Source organism: Dendrobates tinctorius, unplaced genomic scaffold (genome assembly GCF_039654945.1).
Source record: "Dendrobates tinctorius isolate UK_male_01 unplaced genomic scaffold, ASM3965494v1 ptg000004l, whole genome shotgun sequence".
Lineage (NCBI taxonomy): Eukaryota > Metazoa > Chordata > Amphibia > Anura > Dendrobatidae > Dendrobates > Dendrobates tinctorius.
In genome coordinates this window covers 12,779,131-12,796,061 of record NW_027361672.1, presented here as the reverse complement: position 1 = coordinate 12,796,061, position 16,931 = coordinate 12,779,131, and the positions used below count along the sequence as shown (strand labels likewise).

The following is a 16,931-nucleotide window of genomic DNA, read 5'->3' as shown; positions in this document are numbered from 1 at the left end:
ATTAGAAAAGTCCAGGACTTGCGGTGGCTTTCCCAGTGCAAAAGGGAAAACCAGGACCAAGTATTGCTCACTCTACAAAATACTGATACTTGGTCCTAGTTTGCCTATTTGCTCTGTGGAGCCCCCGCATATTCTGGACTCTCCTGATTTTGAGAGCATTTACCATAACAGAGATGACTGGTGAAGGGTACTTACCCGAAATGTTACGTTTTTTATTTATACTGACTGCAGTGTAATCTTTTGAATATGAGAGAATCTGAATAAATCCTAATTAAATATCTTCAAATGCCTTATGGTGTGCAATCCCTTCCTTCTATTTACTACAGATCTACCAGAGCTCTTTAGTTGGCTCCAAAGGAATTAACAACCTATATAAATTCATTCTACTAAGGCTGGGCCACCTACCATATTGATTATTATTAGCTCCATGCAGTCTGTGAGATAGGCTACATTAACCAGTACAGGAGTAAATCCTGTAACACTTTTATATATTAGTGACACATTTGTAAAGGCTCCTTCCTTCCCAAGAGTAAAGAAAAACTGGGATACTACCAGTACAGGAATACTTACATCCATTTTAAACTGAAGAAGGAAGTTCTCTTGAAGTGCCAGTATCCTGAAAAAAAATAAGTTTTTTACATATTGAAGATACAATTTGTTTCTTTGCTGCAGAAGTGGACATTGGGTACTTTTAATGGGTTGTATGGCAGTACACAATACAAAATGATCTGTCTATCTGACCTATTAAGATACAGTATTAAAACAAAATGGGGCATATTTATCAACTAGATGGTGGCCCGATTCTATCGCATCGGGTATTCTAGAGTCTCTGTTAAAATAAAAAATAGTGATATACTCACCTTCCGACGGCCCCCGGACTCTTTCTCTTCTCTCCATGCTCCCGGCATCTTCCGGTTCCAGTAATGCTTTGCGCGAAACACCGCTGATGACGTCGCGCTCTCGCGAGAGTGACGGCATCTTCAGCCCTTCTCGCTAAGCATTACTGGAACCGGAAGATGCCGGGAGCGTGGTGAGAGGAGGGAGTCCGGGGGCCGTCGGAAGGTGAGTATATAACTATTTTTTATTTTAACAGAGACTCTAGAATACCCAATGCGATAGAATCGGGCCACCATCTAGTGTATTATACTCCTGTTACACCCGGAGCTGCTGTCACTGTTCTGCTGTTACATAATGTATTGTACTCCAGTTACACCCAGAGCTGCTGTCACTGTTCTGCTGTTATCTAATGTATTGTACTCCAGTTACTCCCAGAGCTGCAGTCACTGTTCTGCTTTTACCTAATGTATTTTAGTCCAGTTACACCCAGAGCTGCAGTCACCATTCTGCTATTACCTAATGTATTGTACTCCAGTTACACCCAGAGCTGCTGTCACTGTTCTGCTGTTATCTAATGTATTGTACTCCAGTTACTCCCAGAGCTGCAGTCACTGTTCTGCTTTTACCTAATGTATTGTAGTCCAGTTACACCCAGAGCTGCAGTCACCATTCTGCTCTTACCTAATGTATTATACTCCTGTTACAGCCAGAGCTGCAAACACTATTCAGATCTTACCAAATGTATTGTACTCAAGTTACACCCAGAGCTGCAGTCACTGTTCGGCTGTTACCTAACGTATTGTACTCCAGTTACACCCAGATCTGCAGTCACTGTTCTGCTGTTACCTAATGTACTCCTGTTACACCCAGAGCTGCAGTCTCTGTTCTGCTGTTACCTAATGTAGTGTACTCCAGTTACACCCAGAGCTGCAGTCACTGTTCTGTTGCTACCTAATGTGTTATGAAAGAGTCACCGAGGAGGAAAAACAAAAACAAGCTAAGCCCCAGAAAACCAGAGAGGTTGGTAACTAAGCGGATTGCAGACCCCTGATCCTATCCACACAACTAGCAGTAGCTGTGGAGCGTACCTACGATGATCCTAGACGCCTCGTCACAGCCGGAGAACTAAATAAGCCTAAAACAAGAAAAGGGGAAATCTAAACTGCCCCAGAGCAGACCCCAAAGCAATAGACATCCCCCAAACATGTATTGTCGGTGAGACAAGATGAAAACACAAACTCAGATAGAAAAATAGGCTGAGCAAATGATGGGGCTCACACTAACTAGAAAGGACAGGAAAGGAAAGATGCTGTCTGCAATCACGCACAAAACCCTGCTAAAAATGTCCAACACTTTCTGATAACAAAAACCCTGAAGTCGCTAGACTTCAATTCCCTATATCAGCACTCTGGTATATTCTGAAGACAGAGCAAAAAGAGACCAATCTGATCAGGGACAAAAAGCAAACTGGCATAAACAGAGACATAAGAATGAAAATTCAGCACAGCCCCAGCAGGGGCTGGCTGACCACAAAAACTGAGTAAACCAGACCAAATCTCATGTGAAAAAATAGCAGAGCACACTTAGCTTGAGAAGGCAGGAACAGAACTGGAAACCATAACCACAGGGCAGGAAAAAATCACCAGCACAAAATTAGGGAGTCGGTTGTCTTAAATCCAGTCAGAGACTCCTGATGTCCAATCACAGTCCTCTTCCTCAGGTGGCAGGTCTCTGCCATTTAGATCAGCTTCATTACCTGCTGTCACCACCAGAGGGAGCCCGGATGGAGAACTCACGACGACTCTGTCAACACAGCCAGCTCCACCACCCTCACCAGAAGCCAGAGGTAAACCAGAAAATGAGTTCACAACACAAATGTATTGTACTCCAGTTACACCCAGATCTGCAGTCACTGTTCTGCTGTTACCTAATGAATTGTACTCCAGTTACTCCCAGAGCTGCAGTCACTGTTCAGATCTTACCTAATGTATTGTACTCCAGCTACCCCCAGAGCTGCAGTCACTTTTCTGCTCTTACCTAATGTATTGTACTCCAGTTACACCCAGAGCTGCAGTCACTGTTCTACTGTTACCTAATGTATTGTACTCCAGTTACACCCAGAGCTGCAGTCACTGTTCTGCTCTTACCTAATGTATTGTATATGTACAGGACTGTGCCTGTGTAATGAGCGACGCAGCAGTGATGCCTTTAATGGCTGTAATGTGCCTGTACAATAAGTGATGCGGCCGTGTTGCCGCGACGACTAAGCAACTGTCGCTGATTGGTCACGGCCTAACTGCCGCAACCAATCAGCAACGCAGGATTTCGGTTACAGACAGACATGATAAGACAATTATATATATAGATACCGTCTAATTCTTAGACAGTGCAAACTTAGACTAGACAGTTTTAGCATGTGCCAGATTTATCACAATGATGCATTCTATTTGATAAAGATGTTGTATTTTAAGACTGTCTAGTCCAAGTTTCCAACACCTATTAGTTAGTTTACCTTGTGTCAGAAATGTACACAGCACTTTTATCGGTAAACCACACCCCTGAGGAACAAGTGTCTAAAACACATAGTAAACAGGGTGCAATTTATAAAAGACAGTTTTTTGGTGCAAAGTACCCAAGAATTCTGGAGTATACAATGTGATAAATCTCCCTCAAAATTTTGATTTAAAAAATCTTAAAATTATAACAGTATGTATTCTATTTTTAAAAATCCTAAAATGACTGTATTACCAACTCATAGGGCACCTGCAACCTGTTATATAGGCATTCCTAATTTAGTCGAGGTGTATATTCAGTAGATATGTGACGTAACTGAAGGGTAATGAAGAAAAAATATGACGTGGAGGAAAATGAGGGGAAAAGTAGAACAGCAGTGAAGAGTCTGCGAACATTTTGTAATCATATGGGGTGCACACATGACCAAAGAGCAGTGTCAAGCAATTAGTGCAGTTCCTAACCCAAGATGTAACATATCATGTCTTTAATTTTGGTTATTTCTTCTAGTTTCTTATGTCATTTATCTTAAAAATTATCCTGAAACATTGATCATTTGTAAATTGTCCACTCAGCCTCACAATAGGTTGAATCTTCCTGTTTTATAGAAATTACTTATAAAAAGTCATCTCTTGATCATCACAGGAAGGATTCCAACAAAGGTAACAACTTTATTACAAACCTGGCGAAAGATATCATAGGATGTATCACCATTAGTAGTTGATAATATCATCATAACATCTTTCCCCTCTGCACAATGACCCCTGTACAGACTAGAAAACATGCACACAAAACTCTCCCATAGAAGTTAGCAAGTCCTCTCCCAACATCGGTGTCAAGTTGCTTGCCACCATAATCATATACAAAAAATGAAGTAAAAAAAAAAAAAACTGTACAAAATCAAAAAAAGCTGACTAGAAGAAAAAATGGGTTTTAACTAGAGTTGAGTGAATTTGTTCGGATTCGGTTCCGAATACAATCGGCAGCGAATATTGTTTTTGCAATATTCGTGTAACACAGCCGAACATTATTAGAGTCAATGGGAGTAGAAATTACCGAATAATCGGAACCGATCGTCAAACATACATTCGACACGAATAGGGTACCAATATGGCACGAATATGGCAAATTCGGATTCGGTGACCAAATCCGTACAAATTCACTCAACTCTAGTTTTAACATGTTGTTTTATTAGAGAACAATATGAGTGGTATTAGATGTTTAAGAGAAAGAGAAAAAATATGAGTGAGAATGGGTACATTTCATTAATTGGACATATAAGCATTTGAGTGTTGTAAAAATGGTATAGTACTGTTCTATAAAGAAATGTACAAAAACATGACCTTTACCAAATTCCACTTGGCTTTATTTTATGTATAAATAGAGCATATACAACTATATGAATCAATTATTGATATTCTACAATATCTCTACAAACACTTATCCTGTTACTGGAAAATGAAAGGTTGTCATAAAGAAAATCCAGTTGTGTCTACAGACATACCGTAATTATACATTCAATCTCTTGTGTAGGGAAAGCATTTACATTATGTAACCTTGCATCACAAGTCTAAAACAATATCTCCACAAGAGCTCCAGCTAGTAATACAGTAAATAGGAAGACATATCTAACACGTCAGGGCAAGACACTTACTTTGCTAAGTCATTCAGGTCTAAACGGCCATCTTTATTCTTGTCGAAGAGTTTCATCTAAAGCAGGTAAACACTGTGAGTCATTTCATCTTCCGTTAATAAGAGAAATAAAACGGAATGCACAAACCCTATGTGTGTAAATTGTAAAATATTTTCTGGTAATTTATTAGTAAATTTTCCATACTAATTTCTTTAAAAATGTGTATTTCTAGAAATGATGGCGGCGGAGGATGACTGGAAGAAAATATATGGTTATTATGGGAGCTACACAGAAATGCTTTACGCGGATGGCCTTACACATTAGAAATCAATAAATATGCAAGGAATTCAATGGGATAAGCATTCTGCTTTTATAAAAGTACGATATCGCCTCTAAAAGTAAATGCAAGTCTGACCTTTTAGACCCTCTCTAATTCCGAGCCAGAGAACAGAGCTCTGAAAAACTCTGTTGGAATTTATTGCCTATGGTACAGAAAACAAAATTGACATGCACCTCCTGTCAAAATGAAATAAAAGTACTGGCGCCGGTTGCAGTCACTGCATTGTATAAGCGTACAGACAAACATATAGAGTAGGGGTGCACAACATTTTCTGGTACAAGAGCCACATTGCCATACTAAACCAATCCCAAGGACCTCAAATTTTTGTAAACCAAATTTTGAGCATTTGAGAAGAATTTTGAGAGTTTCTGCAACGGTTTTGCCCCCAAAAATCAGTGTGAACACACGCTAACTTAAACTGAGTTTTTTTTCTTTTGGAAGAGAAACGCTCCAAATCTTCCTTAAAATCTAAAATTAATAAGTTTTGACAATTTTTAAGTTTTAGCATAGCCATGAAACACGTTATGGATTGCTACATGTGTACAAGATCAGAATTAGTGTCATCACATGAGTGCAGCACCAGAACTATCATCAGTACATGAATGCAGCATTAGAATCACCAATAGAACATGAATGCTTCATCAGTACCACCGTCAGTACATGAAAGAAGTACCAGAAACACTGTCAGTATATGAATTCAGCACCAGAACCACTTTCAGTACATGAATACAGCACCAGGACCACTGTCAATACAGGAATGCAGTGAAAGAAACACAGTTAGTACATGAGTGCAGTGCCAGAAACACCATCACAACATGAATGCTGCACCAGAAATACCATCAATACATGAAGCAGCAAAATAACTTCCATCACTGCATGAATGCAGCACCAAGCTTAGGACAGTGATCAATTGTAATTTTAGGTCTGCCCCATACACATTTGTATTGTATAAACCTACAGTTCCCAGTATTTCCTTAATAATGGTATTAGATGCTGGGAGTTGTTGTTTCCAGCCTTCATCAGATTGTAGACCATACTGGAACTACTGCACTAATGAGATGTAGTAGTATCACAAAAAACATTCACATCCATGTACATTATAAGTAAAACATTCTCTGATTGGAGTCATTCCCATCCCTTTTTATCGCCATGTAGCACAGACACCAAAATGAGATTTCATGTCCAGAGCTTCTCTCTCCAGACTTGCCACTTCTCTAGCTTCAGCAGCACACCCTGACACGATGCCCTTTAAAATAAAAGCATCATTATACTGCTCCATAAATAAAAATATCTCCCATGCTTTGCCCCTGAATAAATAATTGCCCCTCACAGTGCTTTCTGCACAAAATACTCCCCCATACTGCCCCTCTATAAAATACCCCTACATACACAGGGCCCTTTTCCAAAATATCCCCCTCTCTGCCCATCTGTATAATATCTCCCCACATAGTATCCCTCGTAAACTCCTCTCCATGATGTCCCCTACATACTGTCCCTTTCCATATCACCCCCAAACTGCCCCTTTTCAAGTCCTACCAACCCCATTGCCACTCACTATACTATGTCCCCATTCACAATCCACCCTAATTGCCCCAACATGTCCCTAATTGTCCCATAATGTACTCCATAATGTCCCTATAATGTCTTAAATTGCCCCATAATGTCCTTCATAATGTCCCCATAATGTCTTAAATTGCCCCATAATGTCCCAAATTGGCCATAATGTCCTAAATTGCCCCATAATGACCTAAGGTTCCACATTATATTCCCTTGTAGTAACACAACTCTTCCCTCCCCTGGTCCCTGATATAAGATAACATGACATTTAATCTTTGGCTCCTCTGTGGAGTGCTTATCAGTGCTGGACATTTCCTTGGCCTGTGCTCCCCTTGTGCTGGCAGACCTCATCAGGGTGCTGCAGTTGGGGCAGGGGATGATACGCACTCCTCTGTACCAGTCCTGGCACCACAGTGTTCAAATGTATTCATGTCTGAAAAACGCGATTACATTTGAATATGAGAAACATCTTTCAGCGGGCTGCATGCAAATGTTGTGCAGGCCTGATATAGAGGCACTCTCTGAGCAATCTGAGCAACATTGGATAAGTGAATTTTGAAGATCTTAGCACAAAACAAAGTTCTCAACACATTTTGATCAAAATCTGTGAGGCTATCTGCCATATGCTCCTGTCAACTTAATTTTCTGCAGTTTACACCTGGGTGCAGTGATTGCCTCCATATTGGCTGATAACTCCTCAAATCTGTCTAAGGCTGTTTATAATTAGTCATGGTTCCTACCTGTCCTTTAAATTTATAGGCTGAGCCCGAGTATAGGTATGTCTGCTGGTGTGGATTCCAATCTGAAAAGGTTGCCTAGTGTGTTTAAAAGACTATACAAATTTTATATATATATAAATAATGTTTTAAATCAAGAAAAAAGGGCAGCACTACCAAAATAATCTAGTAGGTGCAAAACCTATTCAGCAGTGTCCAAACAACTAAATTAACAAAAGGAAAAAATAGGCAGCACTCAAATTAAATGTGAAAACAGTGGATACTTTACTGATCCTCAGGTGGCAACGTTTCAACAAAGACGACAAAGACGGGTCACCGTTGAAACGTTGCCACCTGAGGATCAGTAAAGTATCCACTGTTTTCACATTTAATTTGAGTGCTGCCTATTTTTTCCTTTTGTTAAATAATGTTTTATATATATATATAATGTTTGCATTGTGCGCTCTAAATGCATGTGTATTGGTTTGCTTCTTGTGTTCAGGATTGCCAGAGAAAACCAAGCACTTTTGAATGAAATAGTGGCACGTGAGTGGCTATAGTTCGATTCTGATGGGTTATTTCAGAGCCCTGATCTTGAAATCATAGAAGGTCCCAGAAGTCAGACTTTCACCAATCAGAACATGATCGCCTATTCAAATCCTATGTCATAATTTGCAATGTTTGGAATACACTTTAAATGGGTTTTCCCATTTTAATCAATAGATTTTGGAATAATAATTTCAGTTCCACAATTGGATGTGTTTAAAAAATGTTCCTGTACTAAGATAATCTTATAAATGTTCCCTGTGTACTGTGTAATGGCCGTGTCTGACCGTACAGGAACATGGTCTGATCATACCACAGCTCCTGGCCAAGGAAGGAAGCAAAAGATATAGACAGCACAAAATGGGGACACAGCTGATTCTTTCTGTAGGTAAAATAGGCAGGAAAAATTTCTTACCTCACAAAAAGAACCAGCTGCAATTCCATGCTGTCCTTTCTGTATACTCTCTTTTAGTTCCTCCCCTGCCCAGGAGCTGTGGTATGATCAGACCTTGTTTCTGCAAGGTCGGACATGGCCATTACACAGTACACATATTTATAAAATTATCTCAGCACAGGAAAATTTTTTTAACACTTTCAATTGTGATCTAATGTTTAAAATGTACTTTTCTCATGGGACAACCCTTTTATGCTTCCATCTTCTTGTGAAGATATTCTGCAACAATGATAATTCTACCTCTGTGTGTACATTAGACCTTAATGTAGATAGTCAAATTCTAAATGCTGTGTAGTAGTCTTCTCATTACTGGTGGCTGGTGAAGTCAACCAGAATTCTACACTTTAACAATATGTCAAAGCAAAAGATGTGAAGATGTGAAGTTCTGCACAGCAGAAACTGAGCTCCAGCAACTATAAAAATTGGAGATGAGGGGATCATTTGAAATTTAAATTTGCCGGTTGCACCAAATTTTTCCCTTATATTAAATTTGCATGAATCTTAATACTGGAAAAGAGAGAGACTTTTCAAATGGCATGTATAATTCACTTACCTCGTAGAATCTGGAGATGGAAATTGACTTTACCCAACAAACTGAAAGTGCTGTGTCCGATTGTGCTCCACTGGGAACACATTTCACTGACCACCAAAGTACAAGGTATGACAAACCCCTAGATGTCACACTGCAGAACACTATGAGCAAGTAAGTGGGGCCATGCAAAATTAAATTGGCCTATTCAATGTTGCTTAGGCAATGTGGGAAATTGAATCTCATAGTGTCCGAATTCACTGGAACTGTGAATTTCAGGAAATAGAACTATGCAAATTGGGTCTTCAGAGAGGAAGAGGACTAGAACTCTATCTCCACCTATTGTATGCAGCAATCATTAAAGTCAATATCGACTCTTTAACAATTTAATGAACCTTGCAATATTACTTAGAATAAAAGCTAAACCAGAATCTCAATTTGAAGACACTGTGTTTTGGAGTGTCGCCCCTCATCAGTGCAAAGTATGAGAGCTGATTTAGCTAGGTGATAGACTCTGGACTGGGGTCTAAGGGGTAACGTTTCTCCTTGTTGATAGTGACAAGCCAAGTATGGCATGTCAAAGTGAGGAGACTTAGGGTGTGTGCACACACTGCGGATTCTGCTGCGTTGTACAGTACCTTTATTCTCTATGCAAAATGAAAACCGCAGTGCAGATGCTGTGGAATTTTCCACGCGGATTTGCTGCGGTTTCAAAGCCGCAGACAGAATTGACATGTTAATTCTTTCTGCGGATTCCACTGCGGTTTGCCATCTGCTCCATTGTAGAAATGATAAACCGCAGGGCAAACCCGCAGGCTAATCCGCAGATAAACTGCAGGTCTTCTGACCTGCGGATTTAACTAAATCCGCGCGGACAAATCCGCAGAGCATTCCGCAGCATGTGCACACACTCTTATAAGCCATGCATGCTTTTCTGTGAAATTAAATATGCAAATTATCTCTTCAGAGAGGAAGAGGACTAAAACTCTAGCACCACCAATTGAAAGAAGGATTGTCTAAAAGTCGATATAAATAATGATAATAGTAATAATAACACCACTTACCATTGTATCGGTGTATTCATCCAGTTTATCACCAGGGATGTGCTTTTTATGTTGTGAGAAGAGATCTTGCAGGAAATTCTGATTTAAGAAGCAATAAATACTGTATAATAAATGGGGCAAGGAAACCATTGCAATCTTTAGGACATTTGTTATGCTCCCCAAATTTGAAAATACCACCTCAATCACAAGTGTTGCTTAGGCTATGTAGGATGTACCCAATTGATAATTCATGAAATATCTTTATTTAAAGTATTATTTATGGTATTATTTTATGTTATTAGCTTATGCCAACAGGACAATACCCTGCCAGAATGCAGCCACCCTAACACACTGCTTCCAATAATGAAACAATATACCATCCAACAATTAATTATTCTTTCTCCAAATCTTGATGTGATACACCAGTGTCATATAAGATAATACATACATTTTCATTTAATACATGTTCTGCAAAAAAAAAAAAAGCATTTAACATTTATTAATGAACGTTGCATTGTTGATCGACATGCTTTCAATATATGGAGCGATTCGCTTGGTGTAAGGACAGCTTATTATTTTGTCATGTGGCATTATCTAAGGCAGTGAGATGATTTTATTATAAACTCTTATTACCAATGCATAATACATGTCAGAACCAAGAGGAGGAAGGTAATTTTTTATTCACAGCGTGGATAACGTAGTGACTGGGAATATGTATATAGATAAGAGGGAATGCTTATTAAACATACATGTCATGGTTGCACTGTTCTTGGAAGCCTGGTAGTTGATAGCAGAACTTCCCTGGATAGGCTTAGCACAATACACATAGTTTACCAGGTCCCAGGGGTTACCCTGCCCTGGCCTTCACCTTTAACCCCTGTACAGAAATCTGCACTTACACAGGAACCCCTTGGCTGGAGCCACCGAGTCAGCTGCTGACTGGTGGAGCAATCTGAAGACAAGAAGGGTCAACATAGGAGGTCACGTCAAGGACAAAATCAGAAAGCAAGCGGCTGGTCAATATTCAAGCCAAGATCAGAAAAGGAAAAAAATCAGGAAGACAACACAAGAGCAATAACTAGAACCACAGACCTCGTAAGAAAACTTGTTGTTTTGCAGTCAAAGTCAGAGACTCAGGGGTTTAAATAGCTGACAGGCCTGCCCAGGGCTCTCAGAAAGAAATAACCAAAACCAAACAATTAACCCCATAGCTCCCTGATCTAGTGGCACCAAAGGTGCTAGGACTGTAGTAGTCACGTATTACCCGCAACAAAAGCGCCTAGCGGCCGAAGCAGAAACAGGGTGGACAGTGATGGCCATGGATGTTATAGTATGCCAGTCAGTGTAAAATATTATTTTCTTTTCCAAAACTTTTATTAGGGTTTTATATAACAAAAGGAAGGGGGGGGGAGAGGGGGGGACAAGGAGGGGAAGGGCAGAAAGGAGAACAGGGACCGAGTGGTCCTTGAAACCCAAAGGATATAAATAACAGGTAAACTGATACATATGACTCAATAATTCAATATTCACAAAGGCAATGGATACAAGAATAATAGAATAAACAATGTTACAGAATGCTTTAAAAAATCATTAAGGAAATAATGTAATCCAGCTGGACCATTTTCTATTAAATTTGTCAAGCTTATCATTCACCTGGGCTATTTTTTGTTCAAAAGCTTTATGGAGGGTTAGTTTCTCTATAATGTCTTGGATATTGGGGGATCTGTTCTTTTCCAATTAAAGGTGATAGAGTTTTTGGTGACTAATAAGATGCGGATCACTAAAAGATTAGAAAAATGTTCAATGTCAGTTGAGTTCAATGAAGAGGGCTAGTTGGGGGAACAAAATAATGGGTTTGGGAAGTTGTGTAAAATGTTATTTTCATTTAAAAATGCCTGTTTTCAAAATGTAAGTCCTAAGTGGACAGTAATGTTTCTTCTGGGCAGTGTGCTTACTTTCCTAACAGATGTGTCTTTTTCTGTTTTAATCACTAAACACATATTTCTCTAATCCCCTCCACGACAGCACACAGGAGGTTGCCTCCCCATCCTAATTAGGGACAGGAAACAAGAGGCCAAATAGCCCTCCCCTTCCTCTAATCCCCAGTATTTTCCTGTCCCTAATAGGGATTATAGGGATTAAGAGGTTCTGTGTGCTCCATGGATGGGGCCGGCGAGATCCCGGAGTTTTCTTACCTGTGAGCCGGGCACCACGAGGAGGCGCGATGTCACTTCCGTCCTGTGTTCCACAGTGGAACACACCGCCATCTTGATGGGAAATTTGAATTAAAAAAAATTAGAAAAACAGGTGGCGCCAGGAACTGAGGGGGAGCGATCTCATCCGATTGGATGAGGTAAGGAAATGCTGGATCTTGGTTCCTATTTAAGGACCCTGATGGAAGACTCAATAAGGTAGGACTAACGTCTGCATGATGGATGCGTCTTCCCTGAAAGCTGCTTCTGCAGAGCCCAGCACAAACCCTGGCCCAGTAAGTACACTTGGAAAAGGGTATTTACCTTTTTGGTTTAGGACCCATCCTTAGGGCCCCCCCTCCTTTTCTCTCTTTCAGGGAGACAAGGATCCTACACAAAAAATGGAAGAAAAACCTACAAGCCGCAAATGCGCCATCTGTAGGAAAAAACTCCCCTCCGATTATAAAAAGACATTGTGCCAGCAATGCACGGCAAAAATCGTCCGGAAGGAACAACCATTCCTGATAGAGGAAGTAAGAGGGATGATGCGACAGGAAATCCAGTTGTCCCTGGCTACCTTCTCCCAGTCATTCGGGGGGGGCTCAACCTCAAGGAAGAGGAAATATGCCCCTGAGGACACCTCAGATTCCGAACCCCAGTCATCAGTTTCAGCAGAATGGAGGGAAGAGGGTGAATTAACCCCAACCCAGACAGAGGATGATAAGAAATGGTTCTTTTCCTCAGACGATATGGAGGAACTACTCTCAGCAGTCAGGAACAAAATGGTAGTAGAAGATAGACCACCCAGTGCAGGATGATCTATTTGGCGGCCTGAAGTCCAGGAAGAAAATGATTTTCCCTATCCATGATAATATCCAGAGTCTAATCTTGGAAGAACAGGAACTCCCGGAAAAGAAACTAAGTATCCCAGGTGAAATGAAGGATCGGTTTCCCCTGGACGAAGAAGCCGCGAAACCTTTGACTGAGATTCCAAAAGTAGATATCCAGGTAGCCAGAGTAGCTAAAAAACTATGCTACCCTTTGAGGACTCCTCACAGCTCAAGGACCCGCTTGACCGGAAGATGCATAGTCTACTGAGGAAGTCCTGGGAAGCCTCAGCAACTTCCTTAAAAACAAGCGTGGCATCGGCCTGTGTAACTAGAACCCTATACCTCTGGCTCCAGCAGTTAGAGGACCATATAAAAAGAGGAACTCCAAGGGAAGATCTTCTTACTTCTCTATGGCTTCTACAGAAGGCAGCAGCCTTTTTAGCGAATTCCTCGGCAGAATCTGTCCGTATTGCAGCAAGAACATTTGTGCTTTCCAACACCACCCAAAGGGCCTTATGGCTAAAAATGTGGAGCAGAGCTATCTTATCAAAATCAAAATTATGCTCTATTCCATTCAAGGGTGAATAGGTATTTGGCCCGGCATTGGACGAACTGTTAAAGAAAGTGACCGACAAGAAGAGAAATCTTCCCGAGCCGAAACCGCCCAAGAAAAACCCCTATCACCCACCCCAAGCTCAAACCCCTCAATACAGGGGTAAAGGAAAAACAGGGCGATGGAGCTACCCAAAAGGCGGAAGAGGCAGGAATATTTTTCACGACTCCCGCTCAGACAGAGATAAGAAATGACGCAGAGCAGATAGGAGGCAGAATCGCAGACTACTTCCCGAGTTGGCAGAAGATAACCACCAATCGAAGAATCCTGGACTCGGTCAGATGGGGAGTAAAAATAGAATTCTCCTCCAGCCCTCCTCAAAACCTGGAAGTAACACATCTTCCTTCGGCAAAACTTCAAAAAGTTCTGCATTCAAAACTCCAAAGGATGCTGTCATTGGCGGTGATCTCAACATTTCCAGAATCGGAGCAGGGTCAAGGCCACTACTCCCGGCTGTTCTTAGTAAAAAAGCCAAGTGGGAAATACTGGGTCATCATTAACCTAAAGAAGCTGAACCAACATGTCCGGTACCAACGCTTCAAGATGGAATCGATAAAGACCACGATAGCATTGATCGGAGAATACTTTGCCATGGTCACCATAGATCTCCAAGAGGCCTATTACCACGTACCCATCCATCCATCTCATTGGCAATATCTAAGGTTCGCTGTCACTCTAGACGAAGAAGTGCACCACTTGCAGTTCAGGGTCCTGCCCTTCGGCATATCTTCGGCACCCCGAACATTTACAAAAATAATGAAAGAAGTGGTAGCATACTTCAGAGGGAAAGACATATGTGTTGTCCCTTACCTGGATGACCTCCTGGTCATGGCTCCCTCCAACACCACTCTAAAACAACATCTGCAGTCAGTCCTGCAGACCCTGGCATCCCTAGGCTGGATAGTAAACTGGGAAAAATCAGACTTGAATCCCTCAACCAGGAAGGTCTTTCTAGGGATCCTCCTAGATTCCCAGAACCAGATATCCTTTCTTCCATCCACCAAGCAGGTGGGCGTGAGATCAAAGGTTCAGACACTAAAAATTCAGAAAACAGTGACCATAAGGTTTGCCATGTTAACATTAGGGTCAATGACTTCTTGCATCCAAGCGGTCCCCTGGGTCCAAGCCCACTCAAGGATACTCAGGAGATATATCCTATCCCGCTGGAACAAAGACCCGGAGACCCTCAATACGAGAATCTCCCTACCCCAGCACGTAAAGCTGTCTCTCAACTGGTGGCTCAACCAGGGAAACCTAGCAAAAGGGACACCCTGAATACAATATCCCATGACGTCAATCACAACAGACGCCAACAAACACGGTTGGGGAGCAATATTGCCTCAGGGAGTCTTCCAGGGACTCTGGCCCAAAGACATGGAAAAACAATCTTCCAATTACAGAGAACTGAGAGTGGTACAAGAAGCCCTAAAGGCAGTGGAAAAATCAGTCCAGGGAACCCATGTCCGGATTTACTCCGACAATATGACCACCGTGGCCCATCTACGTCATCAGGGCAGCACAAAATACGGAAGTCTGCAAAACGTTTCAGCACGGATATTCGGCTGGGCAGAACACCATCTCCAGTCCCTTTCAGCTCTCCACCTGAAAGGATCCGACAACATCGAGGCAGACTTCCTAAGCAGGACAGACTTAGATCCAGGAGGATGGAGCCTCAATGTCAGAGTATTCCACACCATAACCAAAAAAATGGGGTCTCCCAGAGGTAGACCTATTTGCGAACTGGGAGAATGCCAAAACAAAACATTACTTCTCCATAGGTCCAAATGAGAAACACTCAAGGGTGGATGCCTTCGCTCACCCGTGGAACTTCGGACTGGCGTTCAACTTTCCACCAATTCCCCTAATACCGGAAACTCTGCAAAAGGTCAGGACAGATGGGGTCAAGACTATCCTGATCGCCACTCTCTGGCCAAAAAGAAGCTGGTTCGGAGCCCTAAAGCTGATGAACTCAGAGGGTCCCCTGATCCTACCTTTGGACCACGACCTTCTACATCAAGGTCCCATCCCAACCAGCAGAAAATTGATAACATCAGGGACAGTTTTGGTCAACAACCCCCAGAGCCCTTCCTCCCGACTTCCCAGCCCTCCACCTTCAAAACCAACTTCTCCACCATTACAGAAGATCGACTCTCCACTCTACTCTCAAGATCACATCTCACCACCTGTGCACTCGACCCGATCCCATCCCACTTCATCCCAAACCTCACCACAGTCTTCATCCCAACCCTAACCCATCTCTTCAACCTATCACTAACAACTGGTGTTTTCCCCTCAAGCTTTAAACATGCCTCCATCACACCTATCCTCAAAAAGCCCTCTCTTGACCCATCCTCTGTATCTAGCTATCGCCCTATATCACTTCTCCCATACGCCTCCAAGCTACTGGAACAACACGTCTACCTTGAACTGTCCTCCCATCTCTCTTCTTGCTCCCTCTTCGACCGCTTACAATCTGGCTTCCGGTCACACCACTCCACTGAAACTGCCCTTACTAAGGTCACCAATGACCTCTTAACTGCCAAGAGCAAGCGACACTACTCTGTCCTCCTCCTCCTGGACCTGTCGGCTGCCTTTGACACAGTGGACCATTCCCTATTATTACAGACCCTCTCATCCCTCGGCATCACAGACTTGGCCCTCTCCTGGATCTCATCATACCTAACAGACCGGACATTCAGCGTCTCCCACTCACACACCACCTCCTCACCTCGCCCCCTATCTGTCGGAGTCCCACAAGGTTCAGTCCTAGGGCCCCTGCTGTTCTCTATTTACACCTTTGGCCTGGGACAGCTCATAGAATCTCATGGCTTTCAGTATCATCTTTATGCTGATGACACACAGATCTACATCTCTGGACCAGATATCACCTCCCTACTAACCAGAATCCCTCAATGTCTGTCCACTATTTCATCCTTCTTCTCCACTAGATATCTGAAACTCAACATGGACAAAACAGAATTCATCATCTTTCCCCCATCTCACGTGACCCCCCCTACGAACCTATCAATTACAGTAAATGACTGCCCACTCTCCCCAGTCCCACAAGCTCGCTGCCTCGGAGTAATCCTTGATGCTGATCTCTCCTTCAAACCACATATCCAAACCCTTT

At 42.1% G+C, this 16,931-nt stretch overlaps 1 protein-coding gene across 1 annotated transcript in view; it reads right to left on the bottom strand.

The window, feature by feature from the left end:
• The window catches only part of SCGN (secretagogin, EF-hand calcium binding protein), a 99,412-nt gene that overhangs the window by 30,660 nt on the left and 51,821 nt on the right, over positions 1–16,931 (bottom strand). Inside the window, exons 6-8 of the mRNA XM_073566152.1 lie at positions 10,188–10,265; positions 5,003–5,058; positions 571–616 (exon numbers count right to left, since the gene is read on the bottom strand). Of these exons, the coding sequence (XP_073422253.1) occupies positions 571–616; positions 5,003–5,058; positions 10,188–10,265 (180 nt within the window). The remainder of the gene's footprint in view (positions 1–570; positions 617–5,002; positions 5,059–10,187; positions 10,266–16,931) is intronic.